This window comes from Podarcis bocagei (genome assembly GCF_964188305.1).
Source record: "Podarcis bocagei genome assembly, chromosome: 5".
NCBI classification, from domain to species: domain Eukaryota; kingdom Metazoa; phylum Chordata; class Lepidosauria; order Squamata; family Lacertidae; genus Podarcis; species Podarcis bocagei.
Genome location: NC_138129.1, coordinates 3,756,310 through 3,781,459, shown reverse-complemented (window position 1 = coordinate 3,781,459; position 25,150 = coordinate 3,756,310). Strand labels below are relative to the sequence as shown.

The 25,150-nt window shown below is 50.3% G+C and overlaps 1 protein-coding gene across 2 annotated transcripts in view; it reads left to right on the top strand.

Annotated features, from left to right (window-relative positions):
* The window catches only part of XKR7 (XK related 7), a 54,855-nt gene extending 42,838 nt beyond the window's left edge, over positions 1-12,017 (top strand). The window contains exons 1-3 of one of the 2 annotated variants that reach the window (XM_081196589.1): positions 3,395-3,458; positions 4,816-5,015; positions 8,962-12,017. In XM_081196589.1, coding sequence (XP_081052715.1) covers positions 4,892-5,015; positions 8,962-9,923 — 1,086 coding nt within the window. In that variant the 5' untranslated portion in view covers positions 3,395-3,458; positions 4,816-4,891 and the 3' untranslated portion in view covers positions 9,924-12,017. Of the gene's footprint in view, positions 1-3,394; positions 3,459-4,815; positions 5,016-8,961 lie in introns of those variants that run through there. The other variant, XM_081196588.1, reaches the window with a different exon arrangement.
* Positions 12,018-25,150: the final 13,133 nt, after the last annotated feature.

The following is a 25,150-nucleotide window of genomic DNA, read 5'->3' as shown; positions in this document are numbered from 1 at the left end:
TCGTTTAGTCGTGTCCGACTCTTGTCCCCTTATAAATGCTGTGAGTCTTGCCAGATTTATATATTCATATATTCTCTTTTGTTGTTGTTGTTGTTTAGTCGTGTCCGACTCTTCGTGGCCCCCTGGACCAGAGCACGCCAGGCACTCCTGTCTTCCACTGCCTCCCGCAGTTTGGTCAAACTCATGTTAGTAGCTTCAAGAACACTGTCCCACCATCTCGTCCTCTGTCGTCCCCTTCTCCTTGTGCCCTCCATCTTTCCCAACATCAGGGTCTTTTCCCGGGAGTCTTCTCTTCTCATGAGGTGGCCAAAGTCTTGGAGCCTCAGCTTCAGGATCTGTCCTTCCAGTGAGCACTCAGGGCTGATCTTCTTGCAGTCCATGGGACTCTCAAGAGTCTCCTCCAGCACCAGAATTCAAAAGCATCAATTCTTCAGCGATCAGCCTTCTTTATGGCCTAGCTCTCACTTCCATTAGAATAGCTTGGGCCTAAGCCGTACATACATGAAATGGTGTTCGCCCCATCAGCTGTCACGGCGCCCCAAACAGTGACTTGCAAGATGCAGATGGAGCAATATGTCGCTTGCAGAGAGCATGCTGCTGAACTGACCTGGAATCTTTAGCACTGTGACGACGACAACAGAATATTTGCACTTGACTCTGTGGAACCTTTTCGGGTTCGGTGAACCTTTCAGAAAGATGGGGTGCAGGGAAAGCGTGGCAGCAGAGGTGCGGTGGAAGCAGGGACGAGTGTGTCAGTATTTGCAATAAACACCTAAAAGAAAAGCATTTTTTGGGTAGCAGCAGAACTACGTCTCCCCCAAACACCTACACAAAGTGCAGATTGATGGGCAGATGGTTGACACAGTCGTCGGCAGCAGGAGCCAAGGATCCTTTCGTCATCCGGCCCTGCGAGGAGTACAGTGCTACAGCTCCATGTGGCTCTGGGAGACCAGCTGTTCCTGCCTCCTTCTCTGGCACATTTGATCAGTGCAATGAGCTGTCTATAAAATCTCCTCCCCCTCACAGCACCCATTTGATGGGCGTTTCACTAGAAGTCGGGTGAAGGTTGGTTCTGGAGCTGGCAGACCTAGAGGGAGACAGACAAACGTTCTACAGACACCCTTCCCTCTCCATGTAAACTACCGTATTTTTTGCACCACAACACTCACTTTTTTCCTCCTAGAAAGTAAGGGGAAATGTCTGTGCGTGTTATGGAGCGAATGCCTGCGGGTGGCAGGGGGGATCTGCTGCAGTCGTGAGCAGAGGATCCATGGTTCCCCTTCCTTCCCTCCTCCGTGGTTACAAAGCATGGATCCACATGGATCCTCAGGATTTTTGCATTGGGCTACTCCAAACTCACTGTCAGATCACATGTCTGTGGCCACAGCATGAACCACAAAAATCATATATCCACTATTTCATTTAGAATTTTTTTTCTTGTTTTTCTACGTGCGTGTTATGGTCTGGTGCGTGTCATAGAGCAAAAAATACGGTAATTTTATGCCTACAGCTGGCCTGAGGGAGGATCTACCTGCAACAGGTATGAGTGCCCCCTGGAGGACAGGAGACAACAGTGCAAAGGAAGTCCAGGGTGACCAACAGACACAAGCCTGCTCTGTTGGTAACAAGTGATCGGAGCTGCCTCTTTCGCCACCGCCTGGCATGGCTCCTGGGCTTTTAAAGATGGCGGACTCTCCTTCACTGGAGGTTTGTAAGCAGATGGTCACCTGGCAGGGAAACTTTAGTCACGATTTCTGCATCGCAGGGGGTTGGGCTAGATGACCTTTGGGGACATTTCCAACTCTATGATTTTATGATTCTAAAAATGAAGGGGATGGTGAAAAAAACACTCCTGCTTGTTGATTTTCTTAAGGAGAAACGGAAACTGTCTCCCTGGCCTTCTGCCACCCCTGTTGAAGCATCCTTTACCTAGGTTGTGCTGCGGCTGTGGGAAGTGGTGGCTGTTTGGGGTGAGATCTTGCGAGATTTGGGGGCGAGCTCGTGAGATCTCACTGGAAACCATAGGAGGAAACTCCTAGGAGCCAAAGTTTCTTCGCGCCCCCCCCCCAAAAAAAACCCCCCACAAGGTCTACTCACATCAAAAGTCTTGCTAGGATGCATATACATATACAGTGATGAAAATCAGGCAGGCAATAATCCCAAAACGTTACAAATATCCATAGTCCAGTTCAAAATGGCAATTGCTCTCTGGAGGAGAACAGAGATACTGTCTTCACCCATCGCAAATAGGGAAAAGTGTGTGAGTGGCCATTGTATTTTTTCCCACCACCAGGTTTGGAAGTATGATGTCATAGAGTCCCCTCCACGCGGGTTCTGAAACAGCAGGCTACCTTTGTCCCGGTTTGCAATTGTCTAGCAATCATGCCTTTGTGATTTTGTCTGCAAATCCTCCCACAGGGAGTTTGAGTCAGTGTCAGCAGTACCGAGCCAGACAAATCAGTGTCCTGTCTCATCATAAGGCACCTCTGTTGGTGCTGCTTCTTGTGGGAATGTTCAGGGATGCAGGAGAGGATATATTGTCTGAGAATAGCCTTTCCAACTTGTGTTAACAAGTTCACAATTTAGCAGAGTAACATTCCCCTTTTTAAACTCACAGCGGATGCGTTTCTCAGGCTCGCTAAAGCCTCTATAATAACTGTTCTGGTATTTCCCCCTTTTTCCCTCATAAAAGATAAGACACGACACAGTCTTCTATAAAAGTATAAAAAGGTTTACTCACACATCATTCTGTTCACAATCGGATCCCAGAAGGCAGACTTAGCTTAGAAAAGTAACATACACCTGGAAACTATCTCATAAGGAGACAGAGAGCATCTTTGGCTAAGCAGATGTTGCTTCTTTGATGCATGTAGTCAAAGAGAGAGAGATGGCTGCCCTGCCCTGTGCTTTTGTCGTTACCTGCACAGGTGAGGCCACGCCCACCTCTAGTCACATGCAGAGGAAGTCTGTCCCAGCCCAGAAGGAAACAGGAAGTTTACCTGCTGGCTGGACAAACATTCCTCCCCGTGTGTAAACATGTTCAATCTAGGAATGTTGTACTTGACTGCTCTTGTGTTTCACATCCCACACTTCTCTCTCCCCCCAGAGCCCACCCAATCATCCAACTCAACCAGGATGCAGCTTCAGTACCTGAGAAGGCATTGGCTCACATTAACCCTTTGTTCCCTGGGCACTTCCCCTTCCTCTTCTCTTCCTAGTAAACTCCTAGGGCAGGGACCCAGTCTACTTGCTTATGGGATTCACATAGTGGTGCTGTATGAACAATTGTGCAATCACTATCCCAAGTATAAATTGTTGCTATCTTGTGAGGGCTTTGTGTGACCGTGGAATGGCAGGATGTGCATTTACTTATTTATTTGAACCAAGCTGAGCAGAAGCGGGACCCCACCCACTTAGAAGCCAAGCTGGAGGTTCTCAGACAGCCTGGTAGAGCACAAGTGAGGAATTATTATTATTATTATTATTATTATTATTATTATTATTATTATTATTATTATTATTTATTTATACCCCGCCCATCTGGCTGAGCCTCCCCAGCCACTCTGGGCGGCTTCCAATCGAGTGTTAAAAACAATACAGCATTAAATATTAAAAACTTCCCTAAACAGGGCTGCCTTCAGATGTCTTTTAAAGATAGGATAGCTGCTTATTTCCTTCACATCTGAAGGGAGGGAGTTCCACAGGGCGGGTGCCACTACCGAGAAGGCCCTCTGTCTGGGTCCCTGTAACCTCACTTCTCGCAATTAGGGAACCGCCAGAAGGCCCTCGGCGCTGGATCTCAGTGTCTGGGCAGAACGATGGGGGTGGAGACGCTCCTTCAGATATACTGGACCGAGGCCGTTTAGGGCTTTCAAGGTCAGCACCAACACTTTGAATTGTGCTCGGAAACGTACTGGGAGCCAATGCAGGTCTTTCAAGACCGGTGTTATGTGGTCTCGGCGGCCGCTCCCAGTCACCAGTCTAGCTGCCGCATTCTGGATTAATTGCAGTTTCTGGGTCAACTTCAAAGGTAGCCCCACGTAGAGCGCATTGCAGTAGTCCTGAGACCCTCCCGTCCTTGCTGGACTACAATGTCAATCATCCCTGACCATTGTCCCATGTTGACTGCAGGGGCTGATGGGAGCTGGAGTCCAATGACACCTGAGTGTTACAGGTCACCCACCTTTGCAGCAGACTTTCAAGAAGGATTCCATCTAGACTGATCAGAGCTTCTTGCTCAGATTGAGCAACCGAACAGTAGTGGTGGAGGAAACCTCTCTGGCGCCTGGGGCAGGGCGCTGAGGGGCAGGGTGAACCCCCTAGCGGCGCATGTGCAACGCCCATACAGACGGCGCATGCACGGTGCCCGAACGGATGATGCTCAAGCGACAGCCTGTACAGACAATGCATGCGCGGCAGCCTGTATCAGCGCCGCACACCCTCGGTTGCTCTACAGCTGGGGGGGCAGTGGGCCATCTTGTCACCCCCCCCCAGGTGGCACCTGGGGTGGACCGCCCCCCGCCCCCCTTCATACGCCCCTGCCAAGCAGGAGCCAGCAGTTATACGAGGCCAAATGCAACCATATTGGCTTAGTGCGATTACCTGATCCTTGCTGGGATGGAAACCACACTACACTTTGCACCGCAGTGGTGGCGCTCTGTGGCCCTGGACATCAGGCCAGCAGCTTCTTCTAGAGGTGCAAGGAAAAAGACTCCTGATCCCATTGCAATAATTCACAGTTTGGTCCCCTCCAGGCTTGCGGTTCTCCGGTCTTCACCTGCTGTCTTCCGCATGCCCCCTCTCTCTTCTGTGCAGGTACCTGCGGACCCTGTACCTGGGTCTCCAGAGCCGCTGGCAGTCGGAGCATCGCCGGCGGCACTTCTACTGGAGGATGATGTTTGAAAGCGCCGACATCAGCATGTTGCGGCTCCTGGAGACCTTCCTCAAGAGCGCCCCACAGCTGGTGCTGCAGCTCAGCATCATGGTGCAGCAGAACAGGATTGATCCATTGCAGGGTGAGTGGAGCCTGCGGAGAAGCCCCCTCAAAGCCCATCAAAGTCCTCACCCAACTGGTGGTGATTTAAGTTGATTGCACCTAAGTACAGGGATGCCTGTACAGCTGATTTGGAGGCCTTGTACTACCAGCCCACTTCTCCCAAAAATGCAGTGTTTTTTGTTTTGTGATAAGGAAATTGGAAAATGCGCTAGGAAAATTAAATATACTCGGAGTCGAGAGTGGATTTCATGCCCTTTATTCAGCTCATAGTGGTGAGGAGGAATGGAAGTTCCCCCAGAATGTCTGCTTTATATACATTATTTACACAATGGGCCCCCCGTGATTGGCTAATTCCGGGATTCACCTGTAGGCCAATCAGGTTGCGGATTCACTTCCACCTGGAGCTGGATTGGGTGGCTCCTGTGGACCAATCAGACTGCTGCATTCTGGACCCTATTGTTCTAGGATGAATCAGACTGCTGCCTTTTGGATCCTATTCAACCCAGTACATAACAGAAAGTTTGGGGTGATGCTGGCTTTGATGCAACCTCATCTAACCTCCCTAAAAACAAATCAGAACAAATGCCCCATGAGCAACTTGTCTGTTGCTCCTGTCAATAAATTCTCGACCAGGTGATGGGAGGAGAATTTGATTCAGTAACTGGGGAGCACAGCATCACTTTTGCCTTTCCCTAACTCAGTGTTTCCCAACCTTTTTTGGGCAAAGGCACACTTGTTTCATGAAAAAAATCTCGAGGCACACCACCATTAGAAAATGTTTAAAAAATTAACTCTGTGCCTATATTGACTATATATAAAGTAACTCTCTTTAATAGGAATCAATGAAGGCATATTCTACATATGGAGCTGAAATAGTCGAAAAAATTGTAAGAATGGGCTTGTATCATGCCAGATGGGGAAAGGTCACTTTTTACTTCTGTAAAAAAAAATAAAAAAATAGTAACAGCATAGAAGGTAATGGTTAGGCTAGCATCCCTCTTCCAAATATGCTAGGTTTTTATTTGCAGGGACTGTTCTACATGGGAAAGCATTCAGCACTGTCATTCTCCCATCTGCCATCTGAATTGGTACTATTCTGGGTCAACTTACTCTGCTGCATGTGTAGATGAAAATGGCACCAAGTGTGGGGGAGGGGGCAGAACAGGTTTCAGATACAGGATATTAAGCATACACGTACTTCAGATTGAACTGGTTGCTTGCTTTGCAAGTTTTCATTTCCCAAATGACTGCCTTGGCAAGCGCAATACCTACCAGGCTCAACGCCGGTCTCGCGCTGCCGGTCTCGCGCTGCCGCTTCTCAAGGATCCGGGAGGAGGAAGGTGTGAAGGGAATCCCGAAGGCGCGAAAACCTCGCGCATGCGCAGGCCTTCCGCCTGCGACAGCCCAGTAGGCCGGCCGAAGCGAGCGGCGATGGGATGTGGGAGCTCGCTCGCTCGCCGCCCCGCGTGTGCCTATGTGGGGCACGTTACAGCCCCGTGACGTCAGCGCCACGCAGGCAGCCAGGCAGGCAGACGGCGAGAGCCCCGCGCTGGGCGGCCTCTCCTCGCCGCCGCCGCCCCGCCTCTCGCCGCCCGACTCGCCCGTCTCCCTCCCACGGCACACCAGGCAACGTCTCACGGCACACTAGTGTGCCGCGGAACACCGGTTGGGAAACACTGCCCTAACTATCACAGGAACTGAGCATGCTGAGGCTTATTTTTAAGCAAACATGGCTAGAATTCCACTCTTTTTCCCAGAGCCCTTTGCACAAATCCAGCTATCATTTTTGGGCAGGTGATGCGTGACTGTAACAGCATTTGCACCTGAGATTTGATATTAACAATCAAGTCAATGCTGCGATTATTTCAGTTCACCCCAAGTATTTCCGTATTTTTTAAAAAGAAAGAGGTAAAAAAAATGCTATATTTTCCACACCTTCAAAATTTTCAGAAATGTTGTATCTCTTCCTGTCCCTCAATCCTTTACCCTGTAGTACTCACTTTCTCCACCTTGCTGTAGCTCCTGCAATTGTACACCTGCAATTTTACCTCTTTCTTTCCATTTTCAGGCTGTCACCTTCTTTCTGTTCTCTCTCCATCTTCCCCGCACCCTCTACTCATGCTTCCTGTTTCCACAATAAAAATGACTATGCTAAGCCAGAGCATAGAATAATAGAAATGTAGAGTTGGAAGGGGCCCCCCAAAGGCCATCTAGTCCAATGCAATGCAGGAATCTCAGCTGGAGCATCCATGACAGACTGCCACCCAACCTCTCCTTAGAAACCTCCAAGGAAGGAGAGTCCACTAATAATAATAATAATAATAATAATAATAATAATAATAATAATAATAATAATAATTATACCCCGCCCTTCTCAGCCAAGACGGGTAGCTAACACCAGGTATAAAAACAATTGATTAAAATACAACTTTAAAAACAAGATTGAAATACAACATTAAAATGCAGCCTCATTTCAGCAGAAACTCAAAAACTTTTTGGGGGATAAAAACGTCAAGTCTTCACCAAGGCCAACTATCCAGACTGGTCCTACGTGGACCAGAAAAAAGCCAGGGAAGTCCCCAAATAGGAGTTCCATCACAGAAGAAAAAAGGGAAAAAGAAAGAGGGGGAGGGGATCAAGTGGATTCCAAGCCAAAAGCCAGGCGGAACAATTCTGTCTTACAGGCCCTGCGGAAAGAAATCAGATCCTGCAGGGCCCTGGTCTCATGAGATAGAGCGTTCCACCAGGCCGGGGCCAGTGTTGAGAAAGCCCTGGCTCTGGTTGAGGCTAATCTGACTTCCTTAGGGCCCTGGACCTCTAGGGTATTGCTATTTATGGACCTTAAGGTCCTCCACAGGGCATACCGGGAGAGGCAGTCCCATAAGTCTCCGAGGGAGACTGTTCCACTGTAGAACAGCTCTTACACTCAGGAAGTACTTCCTGATGTTTAGCCGAAATCTCTTTCTTGTCATTTGAATCCATTAGTTTGGGTTCTACCCCCTGGAGCCATGGAAAACAAGCTGGCCCCATCAGCAGTTACCAGTCTTTTTAGTTTTAGGAAATGGGAAGTCCGGTGCAGTGCATCGAGGAGGCAAAACACAATGTTCTCTCCATACTTCCACAAATCTCTCCTGTGCCCCTCAGCTCCTCCACCCCATGCCCTAAGCAGGTCAAATGCTTCATAAGGAACAGATTCCTTCTCCCAGCAGTGGTCCGTCAAAGGCATCACTGGGAGAGAGAGGGGCATGATGCTGAAGGTGACAAAAAGGATCTCCTGCCAGCGTGTTTGTACTGCGCTGGCCTCCTGATCGCTACAGGGTGTCCCCCTCTTTTCTTTCCAAACCGCTCCACCCTCCTACAGCTCGTCTCTCTCTGTGTGCTATATATTTCCTTGAGGTGGGCATGACCAGCATTACAGACGCGGCCACAAAGTTGTGACCCAATCCCCTCTTATCTATTGATTTCCTTGCATCCCATGTTTTCTCAAAGGAGTTCAGGGTGCACAGACCATTCTCCCCCTCTCCATTTGATCCTCAACAACAACCCTGTGAGGCAGTTTAGGCTTGGAAGCAAGGACTGGCATCCAAGGTCACTCCCAGTGAGATTCATGGCCAACAAGTGGGGATCTGAACCCCAGCCTCCCATAAACCCTAGTCCAATGCTCTAACCACCACACCACGATTGGCTCCAGTTCTTGACATTTCCTAAACCATGACTCCGTTCTTCCTGCCTGTGTGCCTTTCTCACATGCACACAGACTCAGGCTAGTACCAGCATCCTCCTGCTCATCCTTCCATCGCTCCAGTCTTTCTCCACGACCTCTTTCTCCTGTCCTCCTCTTGGACACCAGCCTTCCTGCCTCCACCTCCCCCTCTCTCCCCCCCTGCGATCCCTCAGTAAGACCGTTTCTCTTCCCCCTAATTCCCGGCTTTCCCTTTCTCTCTCTCTCTCTCTCACCTGGGCAGGTCTCTCGGCTTCCGCCTCGCTGGTGTCCCTGGCCTGGACGCTGGCTTCTTACCAAAAGGTGCTGCGGGACTCCCGGGAAGACAAGATGCCCATGTCCTACAAGGGGGCGGTGACGCAAATCCTCTGGCACCTCTTCACCATCGCCGCCCGGGCCATCGCCTTCGCCCTCTTCGCCTCGGTGTTCCACCTCTACTTTGGGATCTTCATCGTCACCCATTGGTGCATCATGACCTTCTGGATCATCCAAGGCGAGACGGATTTCTGCATGTCCAAGTGGGAAGAGATCATCTACAACATGGTGGTGGGCATCATCTACATCTTCTGCTGGTTCAACGTCAAGGAAGGCCGCAGCCGCTGCCGCATGTCCATCTACTATGTCATCATCCTGTCGGAGAACGCCGCCATGACGGGCCTCTGGTACTGGTTCAGGGACCAGAGCGGGGTCCCCGAGTCCAACGCCTTAATTGTCGTCTGCGTGGTCACCTCCAGTTTCGCCTTAGGAGTCTTCTTCATGTTCATCTACTACTGCCTCTTGCACCCCAACGGAACCATTTTCGGGCCGCGCGGCGGGGGCTGCGTGTGCGGCGAGGAGCCCACAGCGGTCCCTTGCGGGGCGGGGCCCCCGGCCGACGTCGTCACCAGCCCCCCACGCTCCTTGCCGAGGACTACAGGGGCCGAGAGGGAGGGCGTGCCGGGGGACAGAGACAGCTGCGTGCCGGTCTTCCAGGTGAGGCCCAGTGTCCCCCCCACGCCCGTCGCCCGGGCCCCACGGACAGAGGGGCCCGTCATCCGCATCGACTTGCCCCGCAAGAAATACCCTGCCTGGGATGCCCACTTCATCGACAGGCGCCTCCGAAAGACCATCCTGGCCTTGGAGTACACTTCGCCCGCTACTCCGCGCCTGCAGTACCGCACGGTGGGGGTCTCTCAGGAGCTGCTGGAGTACGAGACCACGGTGTAAAGCGGAGTCCCCCCCTCCCGTGGGGGCCTGGAGCCACACCGCAGGGGCCCTTCCCAACCCCAAGGGCCACGCCTGGCTCCTCAGCAGCCAGAGCGAGCTGGCCTTGTGGTCCTCTCCCCGCCATCTTTAAGGCGAGGCAACGGAGGCCCAGACAGCAGCGTCTTGACCCCAATGTCTCGTCAGCAACTTTGATTTGGTCTTTCTTTCTGTCCCCCGAAACTCTCACACACACAGCACTGACGACTCCTGGTCCCCAACTCCTCCAGAGACAGGGGTGAGCTTGATTGAGGCCAATTGGTGCTATCTCTTCTCCCCAAGCTCGCTGCCCGGCCATAAGGTTTCTTCTCATCCCCCTCCCCATCCCTCAGGCAGGGTGTGCTGTTTCTCCTCCTGCCCTGAATAGGGGAGGGGGGATGCCACCCATCCCCTTGATGCGCCCCTGTGAAGGAGGCCCTGTGGTCTCTCCCAAAATACCTCACCTGTTCACCTGAGCCCAGGTAGCTAAGGCCTCTCGAGTCCGTGGATTATTTGCTGACCTCCGGTTGTTGGGCAATGGGGAGAATAGGCCGCCTAAGAGTGGCTGAGCAGTGATGATGGGATCAAAGTTAACCTGTGGGCAGGTGGCGGCGTTGATTCTGGGGACGCTTAAGGGTGCTGGAGAATCAAAAGATGGCTTCTGGGAGGGAGATAGGAGTGGCTCACAGGGGCTGGGAATGGGCCTTTAGGGGCTGTGTGATACCTGCTGGCATCCGTGTGGGTTTGATGTGAGAGTCCGGGGCCATCTTCCCTTCCCTGGTGCCTTCCATAAATTTTGGGCTACAAATCCCATCAGCCCCAGCATGATGGGAGTTGTAGTCCAAAACACCTTGATGGTACCAGAGAAGGCCGGTCTGGGGCACACTGGTAATATAAACAGACCCTTCTGTAAACAGACCATGGGGCTGAAACGAGAGCAGATTTAGCCCTTGAAAACATGACTGCCCGTCTCGTTCCTCGTCCATCTCCATTGGGTGTCCGTTTTCTCGCGACACGCGTCCCCTCATTTAAATATATGTAATTTGACATTGACAAGGAGGGCTTCCAGGAATGAATGGGTCTTCTTCCAAGCCGTGCGGGCACAAAAGGCAGGGCACGCACCGTTAATACGCCAAGCCAAGGAGCCGGTCTCTAAGGACATGTTACCTACATTGCAGTCCTATCTTGATTTCTATACCTCTTTTTCGCTTCCCCCTCCCCAAAGATCCCTGGGGGTTGTAGTCGGGTCAAGGTCACCGACGGCATTCTGCTAAAGAGAGTCCCAGCTTCCCCCTCATGGAACTACAGTTCCCAGGGTTCCTTGGGAGAGGGGGCGTGGCCATTGCACCACTTTAGTCTGTAGTGTAGATATATATGCCTTAAAGGAGGTGCTGTGAGTGTTCTAGCCAGGATCAAATGGGCTGTCGTCCCCCTTCCCCCCCACTCAGCCCACTGAGGAAAGGGCTTCTCACCTGAGTGGGTTGGTGGCAGCAGCCGCTGCTTTGTGGCTTCCCAGATGATGTATTTTCCCCCAACTGCCCCCCAAAAAGCTCCGTTCAGGCCGGTCGCAGCAGTGTTGGCCCCGCGGGATGAGCGACCCAGAACAGAAGTGTATACATTAGGTGGGTATTCTTCTCCATAGCGCTATCAGTATACATTGGTGCTTTTTTTTTTTTTTTTTTGGAATGACATGTAGAAAAGAAGAAGCGTCTATCTGTCATGGATGCTTTAGCTGGGACTCCTGCACTGCAAGGGGAAGACTAGATGGACATGGGGTCCCTTCCGACTCTACCATTTCTTGATTCTAAGGGAAAGCTAGCAGCCACATGGTTACAGAATAATGTGTGCAAGACTTGATCGGGCTGGATGGTAAGATAATGACACAGAGTCCCACTGGCCCGTCAAGTCCAGCATCCTGTTTTCAAAGCAGCCAACTAGATGGGAAAGGGGCAATCAGGATTTGAACCCAAGACCCCTCTCCCTTCCTGTGGTTTCCAGCAGCTGGTATGCCGAAGCAATGCCGTCTCCAACTGTGGAGTCAGAGCAGAGCCATCATGGCTAAATAATAATAATAATAATAATAATAATAATAATAATAATAATAATAATAATTTGTTTGCCCCTCCATATGCTGTTGAACTATAACTCCCATCAACCCAGGCTGGCACGGCCAGTGGCCGGGGTTGATGGGAAATGTAGTTCAACAACATCTGGAGGGCCAAAGCTTCTGTTCACCTGCAATGCGTACTTTACTGGGAGCAAGCCCTACTGAATCCAGTAAATATGTTAAGGATGGTTCCAAATACAGCCTTTGAGCTGTACAGCATTCTTTGTCAAGTGTACATACAGTATTCGACAGCAGAAAAACGAAAACAAAAACTAGATGAAAGGACCTGACCAGACTGATATGAACCTCAGCAGGGTGTGGGAAAATAATAAAAAGGTACCGTATTTTTCACTCTATAAGACGCACCAGACCACAAGACGCACCTAGTTTTTGGAGGAGGAAAACAAGAAAAAAAATATTCTGAATCTCAGAAGCCAGAACAGTAAGAGGGATCACTGCGCAGTGAAAGCAGCAACCCCTCTTGCTGTTCTGGCTTCTGGGATAGCTGCACAGCCTGCATTCGCTCTATAAGATGCACACACATTTCCCCTTACTTTTTAGGAGGGGAAAAGTGAGTCTTATAGAGCAAAAAATACGGTAAATGTAAAGGGACCCCTGACCATTAGGTCCAGTCGTGGCCGACTCTGGGGTTGCGGTGCTCATCTCGCTTTATTGACCGAGGGAGCCGGCGTACAGCTTCCGGGTCATGTGGCCAGCATGACTAAGCCGCTTCTGGCAAACCAGAGCAGCGCATGAAAACGCTGTTTACCTTCCTGCCTATTTATCTACTTGCACTTTGATGTGCTTTCAAACTGCTAGGTGGGTAGGAGCAGGGACCGAGCAATGGGAGCTCACCCCGTCACGGGGATTCGAACCGCCGACCTTCTGATCGTCAAGTCCTGGGCTCTGTGGTTTAACCCACAGCGCCACCCGCGTCCCGGGAAAAGAATAAGAGATCTTTAAAGGAACTAATTTGATTTGAAGTGCTAACCTTAATCTTTGGGTTCCTATTGGACCTGTGTCATCCTTGATACAGGCCACATACATGATTAAGCATCCTTAGGTCTAGGCAGTGGTGGGACTGGCCTCGAGGGGGAAGGAAGAATGTGGAATAAGGGGCTGTGCTTTTTGGTCAGCAGAGAAATTGACTTGGATGAAAAGGTTGAAGGAAGCTATTTTAGCAGGGTCAGGGATGAGGCCTGTCAGCTGGGGGGCAGGGATATTACTGTTGACAGGAATATGGCTGGTAAAAGATGGGAAAGGGGAACATTCCGGTTTATTGAGTTGAAAATATTCTGTGCTGCCTTTTTTTGCTGCTGAGGCTTTGAAGAATGAGCGGGATATTTTTAGAAACTGTCCATCAGTCCTACTGCTGACAAAAGCTCCCACCCAAATTAGTAAGCGATGTGTGCAAAATTGTGGGTGGGCATTTGCTGGGTGTGGAATTTGATTGTCCAGCCCATTTGAATTTGACTCTAAACTTTCCTTAACTGGATTAGAAAATTAGTCTCCAGCTCTAGCTGAGCCTTGTAGATTCAGCGCTCAGTGCTCACGCATCCATATTTCTGTGATGAAGTAGCTTGAATTTTGTGATGTGGGTAGATTATGTAAATAGGAACCACTGATTCTGATGGAGATATGGAGAGCACTCAAACCCATTCAGCCCCTGAGATGCCACCAGCCATTGCACAGCCATTTCTGAGTTTATCTCTGGCTCCTATAAGGGCTAGAAACTTGTTTTGAAGAGCTGACAACCTAGGGCCAATTTTAAATTCTGCACTGCCGTGGTTCCAGCGCATGGAATGCACATGACCCTGCCTTTAACTGTGCAAGACCGAAGGGCAGCTACACAGCAGCCGCTTAGAGTCCCCTGGTGCTACATTTACTGCAAAAATATCTGCAGCTGCTAGGGCAGGGATAGGCGGAAGAGAAAAGCAGATTTGTTGCAGAGAGGAGAGAGGTCCCTGGCCCCACCTTAAACCTCCCTGCAAGAACTACAGCTGTGCAAAAGGCCCGGATCCGTTCTGCTTCCATTTTCCCCACCTTGTTTCACCAGCTCAGCTGAAAACAGTTGCCCATCGCTTTGCTTCCGCCCGATGTGAAAAACTATCTACCTCAGGCTGTGATTAGCAGTGTCCATTGAAGCCCCCCACACTACCAGCAGCAGCAGGGAGGGGCACTTAGGAGGGAGGGGGGCCTTGCCTGCATTCTCCCTCCCCTGAACAGTCTGTGCCATCATGCACAGCTTGGACCGGGCAATTAGCAAAGCATTCCCAGCTTCTGTGGCAGATCGCAACCCATGCCATCTGATTCCTGCAGGCTGCAGGTGAGGCCCCCAACGGCTGCCAAGGTGCCGAGACAAAGGGGCCCGTTTGAAAGGGACAGTTTTGTCCCTGTTGCTCTACTCCTTGAGTCTCGGCTATCAGGGAGCCTTCCTTGCTGCTAGGGCTATTTCAGGACTGGGAAAGGGTCTGAAAGTCTGGCTCTCAAATCCAGCAGCAGCAGAACGGAGGGTGTGATTGTGGAATGACCTGTGTTGCAACGTCATCCCCAGGCTTGTGTGTTCCCACCTGTTAGGAGAGCAGCAGACAAAGCTTGCCCTCTTCTGCATGTGGCAAGCAAGGTGTATTTATGGCTACTAGCCAGGAGGGCTAGGCTCAGTTGGCAGCAGCAACGCTTCTGAATACCCGTTGCTGGAAACCCCAGAAGCGGAGAGGTGTCTTGTGCCTGGATCCTGCTTCCTGGTTTCCCATAATAGGCAACTGTTCAGCCACTGCGAGAACGGGATGTTGGACTCGATGGGCCTTTGACTCTTATTGTGTTCTCTGGAGACGTAGGCGGTGGCGCTTTGCTTTTCAGCTTAGCAAAATAAGTGACGCTGCAAAGAACATGGGAGCCCCTGTGTTCTTTATTACGAAGCGGCAAAATGCACATTGTCGGAAGGGTGGAGTGAAGGCAGGAGCCAGGCATTGAAGGCCCATGATCTGCTCTCCTGTCTCTGAGAATGTATCCTAATTTATTCTCAAAGCAGCCAAACTGGATCAGGACTACAGCAGCAGGGAGGGGGAGGTTGAAATAGAGAAGTGAGCTGAAAATGGAGAAGTGGAGGGGTGCCCGGGGGAATAATAATAATAATAATAATAATAATAATAATAATAATTATTATTATTATTATTATTATTATTATTATTATTATTATAATACCCCACCCATCTGGCTGTGCTTCCCCAGCCACTCTGGGCAGCTTCCAACAAAATATTAAAGTACAGTAATGCATCAAACATTAAACAGGGATGCCTTCAGATGTCTTCTAAAAGTCTGGTAGTTGTTGTTCTCTTTGACATCTGGTGGGAGGGCGTTCCACAGGGCGGGTGCCACCACCGAGAAGGCCCTCTGCCTGGTTCCCTGTAACTTGGCTTCTCGCAGGGAGGGAACCGCCAGAAGGCCCTCAGCGCTGGACCTCAGTGTCCGGGCAGAACGATGGGGGTGGAGACGCTCCTGCAGATATGCAGGACCGAAGCCGAAGTGGGACATCTGGTGGCTGAGGGGCGCTGGCATTTGCCAGACCATGCCAGGTGCAGATGTTTGTCCTGATGGAAGATCCAGTTCTCCTCTGGGCCCTGGGCTTTTTGTGCCTGCCTGACTTGTGCTGACACCTCCAGTACAGTAGATATAAGCCACTTAGGAGATCACTCAGCTAAGCTAGGCCAAACAGCACAGCAAAGGCTACGGCTGAGGCAGGTTCTCTCCCTCTGAGAAAGGATCAGGGCCATAGCTCAGATGCAGAACGTTTGCTTTTCATGCCGGAAGTCCCCAGCATTGCCAGGTAGGTCTGGGAAAGTCCTCAGGCTGAAGCCCTGCAGAGCCAGCCCAACACTGAGCTTGATGGACCAATACTCTGGTTCACCAGAAAGCAGCTTCCCATCTCACCGAGTTCCATGGTGCCAGTTGGCAGCGTCCTGGAAGGGCTCACCCAGCTGGAGGTTTGTGATGGGGCCGGGGGCTTCCTCGCCACCACGGAATCATAGAATGGTCGAGTTGGAAGGGGCCCTCCAAAAGCCATCTAGTCCAACCCCCTGCAATGTCGGTATTGCAGCGAAAGGATCCCTGACAGATGCCCACCTGACCTCTGCTTTGACTCTTCCATTGAGGGAAAGCTCACTTCCATCCATGTGAGTGGGACAACACCACGCAGATGTGGGCATTTAAAAATGACCAAACTGGTTGTCAAAGGGCTTACGGTTTTAACCGAAGTGTGAAGGAAACAAACTGCTGGATGGAGCTGATGTGAGCTGTAGGGCGAAACATCTGGAGGGCGCTGGGTCGGCAAAGGAGCTTACTCGGCCGTGTGTTTGGCAGCTTGGTGATGGTTTCGTTGGCAGCTGCCACTGCTGTGCTCCAGACGTCCAGACGTCTTAGAACTTCTGGGTGCAGCGCATGTGAACCAGCTTCCCCTGGTTCAGTCTGAAGAAGGAAGGCTAAAGTCATTGGCTAATCCTCTTGTGTGTGAAACAAAATTTTAAAAATCCTTCCAGTAGCACCTTAGATACCAACTAAGTTTGTTATTGGTGTGAGCTTTCGTGTGCATGCACACTTGGTATCTGAAAAAGTGTGCATGCACACGAAAGCTCATACCAATAACAAACGTAAAGGACCCCTGACCATTAGGGCCAGTCGTGGCCAACCCTGGGGTTGCGGTGCTCATCTCGCTTTTCTGGCCAAGGGAGCCGGCATACAGCTTCCGGGTCATGTGGCCAGCATGACTAAGCCGCTTCTGGCGAACCAGAGCAGCGCACGGAAATGCCGTTTACCTTCCCGCCAGAGCGGTACCTATTTATCTACTTGCACTTTGATGTGCTTTCAAACTGCTAGGTTGGCAGGAGCAGGGACCAAATAACGGGAGCTCACCCCATCGCGGGGATTCAAACCGCCAACCTTCTGATCAGCAAATCCTAGGCTCTGTGGTTTAACCCACAGCACCACCTGTGTCCCCTATAACAAACTTAGTTGGTCTCTAAGGTGCTACTGGAAGGATTTTTTAAATTTTGTTTCGACTACGGCAGAGCAACGTGGCTACCTACCTGTAACTAGAACCTCTTGTGTGTGTTAAGGGCAGGCAGGGGGCTGGTTATGGTTACACAGTTATTGGGAAAGGGATTTGGCATAGGATTTGGCACAGGATCCTGGGAGCTCTCCAACGCTTTGTCCAAGGGCTGAAACCTAGCACTGAAAACAAGGTCCCTAGCATCGCTCTGAATCGGATCACAGCTGCCTATCTGCACCTTCCTCAGCAGCTGAGCTTAATTTCGCTCCCTAGGAACCGAGACTCTATTGGGAGAGCAAGAAGGAAGCAATATTGGGCCATGCAGTCATAAAGGCAAATGAGACCTGCAGTATGGGGTGGTCCCATTCACTGTGCCAGCCAGCCAGCTGTGCCCTCCTGCGTATGACTCCATTCCATTCCTTTTCCCTCCTGGTTTACTGTCGCTTCACCCCACCTGCAAGCGTCAGTGAGCACTCCATAGCTACTCTGCCCTCAATGGGCTGTTTTTGGAGGTTCCTCCACTCCCCCATATTACTTCGCCAGCCCCCAGATGATTTTTTGTACCTTGGCATTCCTCTGAAGCTGCTGATTCCTGCTGTCCATATCCTGTTGATCCAAAGAGGTGCCTAAAAGGCCTTCTGGCAGCATCTATCAGAACTGCTTCCTCTACAAGGCTGGTGCGAACCATCATAGTTTCCTGCCTGGTGGATTGGACCAGCTCTTGATGGTCTGGTCTTTTGCCCGAGATGTGCAGTTGTTGGGCTGAGGTCTTGCCACAGGTCCAATTCGAAAGGGCAGGATTCTGCGCTCTTTCTGAGGAGGGTGAAGCAGCTCAGCTGCAGAGCATCTGCACTGCATGCAGAAGGTCTCTGGGTCAGGCGCCATTGGCATCCCTATGTGGGGCAGGGAGAGAGTCCTCCGGGAGAGCCATTGCTGCCATTGCTGACAGTACTGAGCTAGAAAGACCATTGTTCCAACTTAGTTTAAGGCAACTTCCTGTGTTCCTGGAGTTTCCAGTACAAAAAAGACAGTCATGGCCCTGAGAAATTGCACAAAACGAACAAAATAACGGTATTTCACAGTATTTCATTTGTTTTGTGCAGTTTCCTGGAGTTTCAGCTTCTGTGTGCAGGCTTATGGTTGAAAAGACACGACACAAAAGGGAAAAGGAACAGGGAGGGAAGAGGAAAAATAGCAAACTCGGGCGCCAGTCCTTTAAGTAAATAGTAGCCCTTCTAAGCACTTGGGATGCTTACGCAGCCAGGCCGGTTCTTAAAATGCAGCAGATGCAATGTCTCCCCAATGCTACTTGTTCTGTTGAGGGGATAGTTTTGGATGGGCGAATAATCATCACCTTCATCACCGCCAGAAATTCAGGAGGGCTGAAGTGGAAAGAACAAACCAAGGCAGCTTTAGGTATCTGGTGCTACATGCCCTATTTCCCCTGGTGACACATCTCTTGGGTGCCCAGCTGCCCCCCTCCCCACAATGGCTATGGGTTTTGATAGGGACTGAAGCTTCTGCCTGCTGGGCCTTTCTGGAAAGGGGAACATGAAGGACTGGGCAGTCCTGAGCATGAGTTTGCATGTGTTTGCTCCCTCTCCTTGTGGGGAAAACGGCACGATTAGCAATGACCTTGAAACGCCCTTCTGTGGGTCTTTCAGAAGGGCTGGGGGGAGCCTCCGAGAGCTGAGCAAAGCCATTATATTAAGATGCGCAGCATCTCTGCAGCATTCTCTACATGGGGAGTTCTTGCTGGGGGAGGGGGAGATCCTGCTGGCAAAAGGAGGGGGGTCTACTCTCTATGCACTCTCGCCACGGTCTTCTCAGCCTCTGGGCTGCGAGCTCTCTCAAACTTTGCAATAATCTCAGAGTAGATCCCAAGCAGACACTCCCGCAGCCGGCCAGCGTCTTCTCCCCCCCCGGTGATGTGTACAGGTGCGTGAGTTTGGTGTGGGTGCCAGCACATGTCTCTGCATGCAAAAGGCAGTTATGGAAGGGAGATTAAAAGGAGAACACAATAGCATCCACCCTCTCTCCCCAGACTGAGGGGGTCCCCTTCTGAGTTTCTGTAGCTCTGCCATACAGCTCTCCTTGACCTGGGACAGGGAGATGGAGGTCTGCAAATGGACTGGAGCAACCCAGCCGGGTGGGCGGGGTACAAATAATAAAATTATTATTGCCATGTTGGAACATCCATCTGAGATTACGGGGTGAAGCCGGGGAATCGGTGGGGATGGTGGGTGGCCAAGGAGCTTTGGAGAGAGAGAGAAAAAACAATTCCCATCATTCACAACTTTTTTCCGTTACTGTTTTGGTGTTTCATGGAAGCTGAAAATAGGGCTGACTTAACAAAACGGCGAGTGAAACCTTTGAAAAATGTATGCTTTGCTGTTACCTGGATCCTGAACGAGGGGTGCCACAATTCCCACAAGTGCATCGTATCCACGAGGAAATCTATTTTAAAAACCAGACCTTGTTTTGCTTGACTCTTAAGCCGTCTCTCCCCAGTTAAAAACCACAGTGCAACCCAGAAACGAGGATTTCTGGCCCAGGTGGAAGGCCCACGTGCCGAATTTTGAACCTGGGTGCTTCCGTATAGATCTGGGTCTCCCTGGGATGGTGGCGCATGTGGAAGGGGGGAGCGGCTTTGCTTTTTAAGAGAAACACTGGTTTGGGGGTGAGGGGCAGGGCAGGTGTGTCTTCAGAGGTGCTACACACACACACACACACACACACACACACACACACACTTTTCAAAATGAGGATGCTGAACTCCTGGCTTACCCTGGTGCAAATTAGAAGCAGGACTGCCAGGTCAGACTTTCCAAAAAGAGGAAAGGGAGGACAAGGATGCTCTCTGGCTGTGATGTTCTGAGATAAGAGCCATTCAGTATCTTCTGTGGAGTTATGATGCTCAAGGAAAAGCTGTTTTAGAATCCAGAGCCCTGTTTAGGCTTTTTTGGCGGGGCCAGTCTGATCTATGCTAGGCCAGGGAACTGGCTGGCCATGGAGGAAGGGGCGGAGGACCCCACATGGACACATTCTCCCCTCCCCATCCGTGCCTCCCTCCCCTTCTCCCTCCGCCCTCCTGGGATCTGGTCCTCTCCACCACGTTCTGTACATACATCAAACGCCTCTTTCTTCTCTTGACTCTCCCACGCAGACACATGTCGGTGGGCGGGAGGAGCCGAGGATCTGTACTGAGACTCTTTTGTATACCACAAACTTTTTGTATATTTTTAATTCTGCTGCAACATGATATTAAAATTCATTTCAATAAAGCCTGCCTGGGTGAGACTCTTTCTTCTCCTTCCTCCTGCCTGCTTTCTCTTCTCCTCTGCAGGCAAACCACGCTTCTAATTGCCATTGGGGAATAGCATGCAATTCACTTGTGGAACTCATTGACACAGGATATGACGAGGATCACTCACTTAGATGGTTTAAAAACAGATCAGACTCAGCGTGGGTGGGGCCCTCTGGAAAACCTCTTTATTGACAATTCACCCAGATTTGTTTGCAGAAAATTTGCAGGGAGATTATACTCTTTTTTTGTTTAGTTGTTTAGTCATGTCCGCCTCTTCGTGACCCCCTGGACCAGAGCACGCCAGGAACTCCTCCCTTCCACTGCCTCCCGCAGTTTGGTCAGACTCATGCTGGTAGCTTTGAGAACACCATCCAACCATCTCGTCCTCTGTCGTCCCCTTCTCCTTGTGCCCCCAATCTTTCCCAACATCAGGGTCTTTTCCAGGGAGTCTTCTCTTCTCATGAGGTGGCCAAAGTATTGGAGCCTCAGCTTCAGGATCTGGCCTTCCAGTGAGCACTCAGATTATACTCTACCCAGTGTTTATTGAGCGTTTATTCTGATTTGTTTGTGGGGAGGTCATACTACAACAGCATCTTAAAAAGCAGAGACATCACCTTGCCAACAAGTATCGTTAAAGCTCTGGTTTTCCCAGTAGTAATGTATGGAAGTGACAGCTGGACCATAAAGAAGGCTGATCACCGAAGAATTGATGCTTTTGAATTCTGGTGCTGGAGGAGACTCTTGAGAGTCCCATGGACTGCAAGAAGATAAAACCAATCCATTCTGAAGGAAATCAGCCCTGAGTGCTCACTGGAAGCCCTTTTTGGGAACGGAGGGCTTGCTTGTTTTAAAGTGGATATATTTTGCTAAAGTGCTTCAATCCATTTTAATTGCACAAAGCTAAATTTTTGGTATGCACATGACCCTGAGGGCTGAGAGCCACAATGGCTAAAGGTGAACCTCAGTGGTCCTGAGCAGTGTATCTGAGGGCAGGTTGACAAGCGCAAGCAGGATCCTAAATACAGTCCGCAGCTCCACAAGCCAAACAGCCAATTCAATGTTGCTTCTTTAAAGGCCTAAGAAACCCAAACAGCTGCTTGCAGGGGCATTCAGAGTTTCAAGGTGGTCCAAAGTTTTAACATGCGCAAGCATTATTTGGTCATGCGCAAGCGTTATTTGCGCATGAACAAGCATTATTTGCACATGCATAAGCGTTATTTCCAGTGCACATCCAGGTCAGATGAGGCCCGTGCACATGCGCACAAGCTATTTCCAGTGCTCCTCCGACCCAGAAGTGCGCTGGAAATAGCGTGTGCGCACGTGTATGGGCACGCGCTCCCCTGCCCTCCGGCCCGCCGTGCTTTTGGCGCTGGAGACACCGGCCCGAGGCATGTTAAGTTTGCTGACCCCTGGTGTAGATCTTTCTGGTGCCACCATAACTGAAGAGAATGCAAAAGGGGGAAAGTACATCAAAACATAAGAGGCTGCTGGATCCGGCCAATGGCCCATCCAGCCTAGCATCCTGTTCTCAAATGCAACAGCTGCATGCCTGTAGGAAACTGCAAGCAGGATGCGACCACAAGCGCCCTCTCTCCTTCTGGGCTTTCCAGCAACTGGCCTTCGGAATCATTGCTGCCAACATGACTAGCAGCCTTTGAAAGCCTTTTCTCCTGTCCCCTCCTCCTATGCAAATGAGTTCTATAGTTTAAGTATGTACTTCATGAAAAGGTGGTATAATAATAATAATAATAATAATAATAATAATAATAATAATAATAATAATATAATTTATACCCCGCCCTTCCTGGTTCAAAAACCGAGCTCAGGGTGGCTAACAACAAATTTAAAACACTTAATTGTATTAACAATTCTGTCATAAGACAAACAAGCGGGACTACAATGGCAAAAATTAAAATTTCCAATTCAAGCAGATGCCTGGGTTAAAAAAGCACAGAACACTTTCAAATAGATTGAACAACCAATGGTTTTAGCAGCAGCTCCCATGTCATTTTTCACTTACAGTATGCAGCTAGGCAGATTTGCCTTGGGTTTTCCTTTGGGGGGGCAAATCCAAAGTCACTAGACAAAAAAAATGTGAGATTGGTTCTGGCTGAGGGCAACATCAATGAGAATGATGCCCAGAGATCTTGGAATCAAATCACCTCTGCAACTTACGGTCAAGCCCAGTTTGGACAAGTCCCTCTGATTCCCAGCTGCCGGAAACTCCATTGCCTTTACGTCCTGCTTGTGGGAAGCGATGTGCTCTTTAAACAGTCATGGCTTCCCCCAGAGAATTCTGGGAGCTGTAGCTAGTTAAGGGCACTGAGGGTTGTTAGGAGACCTACAATTCCCAGAATTCCCTGGGAAGAGGGCTTGATTGTTAAACCACTCTGGGAATGGTAGCACCTGGCAGGGAATAGTAGGGACCCTAATTACTCTTAGGATGCAGGTGGCGCTGTGGGTTAAACCACAGAGCCTAGGACTTGCTGGTCAGAAGGCCGGCGGTTCGAATCCCCACAACGGGTTGAGCTCCCATTGCTCAGTCCCTACTCCTGCCAACCTAGCAGTTCGAAAGCACGTCAAAGTGCAAGTAGATAAATAGGTACCGCTCTGGCGGGAAGGTAAACGATGCGCTGGTTCACCAGAAGCGGCTTCGTCATGCTGGCCACATGACCCGGAAGCTGTACACTGTCTCCCTCGGCCAATGAAGCGAGATGAGCACCGCAACCCCAGAGTCAGCCACGACTGGACCTAATGGTCAGGGGTCCCTTTACCTTCAATTACTCTTTAAGCACTTTTAACAAACTACTGCTGCCAGAATTCTTTGGGGTAGCCGCAGCTGTTCAAAGTGGTATCGTGGTACTTTAAATGCATGGTATGGCTTCAGCCAGAGCCGACAGGGCTGTTTTTATGGTCTTCCTTCTTAGGGGTCATTTGCAAGGTCGCAGGCCTTTATTCCAGATTAATGCAAAGATCAGATGCCTGCGACGCAGTAGAGGTCTCTTGGTGGCTACTAGCCATGATTACGCTTGTCATCTGACCGGCTCTTGGCCGGCACGCCGTCGTTTCTCATGTCCAGGCTTCCTGCCATTTCACGCAATTAAAAAGAGAGAGAGAGATAAGTTACCAGCTGCGTTCAGAGCTGTTGCCATTTCTGGACAAAGGGACAGCGCCGATCTGTTGCAGGAGGGGAGAGGAGGTGCCGATTCCCAACATTTCTCCCCAAGGAGAGAAAAACAAAATCATCTGTTGTTGTAGGGTGGGGAGGCGAGTGCTCAATGCCTTCTCGCATTCTGCCTCAGCGCTGTGAAAGAAGTCCCTGGATGAAATCCGAATGCGCTCTTCACATTGTCACAGCGCTGGCTCTTTGGCAGGGAGGGAGAGCAGAGTAGGGCCGAAGCTCAGGAGGAAAAGCTTTGCATGCACAACATCTCCTTCCTGCACTCCCATTCCCTTCCTGGTACTGCTGCTTAAAAAAAGAGTTCAGGTAAGAAGACAGCGAGCCATTGCCAGCCGGAGTCGACAGCACATCAAGCTCGTTTTTGTTTGGGACCTTTATAATAATAAATAAAGAATAATTTTTTATTTATATCCTGCCCTTCCCGGTTCAGAAAACTGGGCTCAGTGCAGCTAACAACAAATTTAAAACACTTAATTGATGCAACAAAAAACAGCATAAAACGTGAATAACGATCAATTCAGAATTCAAAAATCAATTTAGGGGGGAAATCCATCCAATAAACATTAGATGATCACCAGGGCTAGCTGGCTAAGTTAGTGCTATTTGGGCCAGCGAGGAGACCAGGCAGAAATTAGATGTGGGATCCCAGAGCAGGTAATCTTCATAAAAAGGGGAGGGGGAGGGAAGGAAGGGGAATAAAAGATCAGGCACAGTTCAAGTTGAAAGCCAGGCGGAATAGCTCTGTCTTACAGGCCCTGTGAAAGGAAGTTAAGTCCTGCAGGGCCCTGGTCTTATGGGACAGAGCATTCCACCAGGTTGGAGCCATCACTGAGAAGACCCTGGCCCTGGTGGGGGATAGTCTGATTTCCTTAGGGCCCGGGACCTCTAAACTATGATCACTGCCTTCCCACCACACACACAAAATAAAGGCAGCTTATGATGAATCAAATCACAGCAAGGGAAATAAGGGGAGATAGGCATAGCTTAGTGCCGCATTCGCCAACCTGGTGCCCTCCAGCTGTTTTGGACTACAATCCCCATCAGCCCCAGCCAGCAGGGTGGATTCCCATGTACCTCCCACACCCAGGAGATTCCATTCTTCCTGACTTTTGCAGTGTAGGAGGGTTGGACTGGATGACCCTCAGAACCCTTTCCAACTCTACAGTTTTGTGACTCTGACTTGACTGTTTCCAGGCTCGTCCTCACTTCCACCCATCCCATACCTAGAAGGCACGGGTCCAAGCAGTTTTGCTTTCTCCTGGAAAGCCCATTCTTTAGCACTAAAAAGGTAAAGGTAAAGGGACCCCTGACCGTTAGGTCCAGTTGCGAACGACTCTGGAGTTGTGGCGCTCATCTCGCTTTACTGGCCGAGGGAGCCGGCGTACAGCTTCCGAGTCATGTGGCCAGCATGACTAAGCCGCTTCTGGCGAACCAGAGCAGCGCACAGAAACGCCGTTGACCTTCCCACTGGAGCGGTACCTATTTATCCACTTGCACTTTGACGTGCTTTCGAACTGCTAGGTTGGCAGGAGCAGGGACTGAGCAACGGGAGCTCACCCTGTCGCGGGGATTC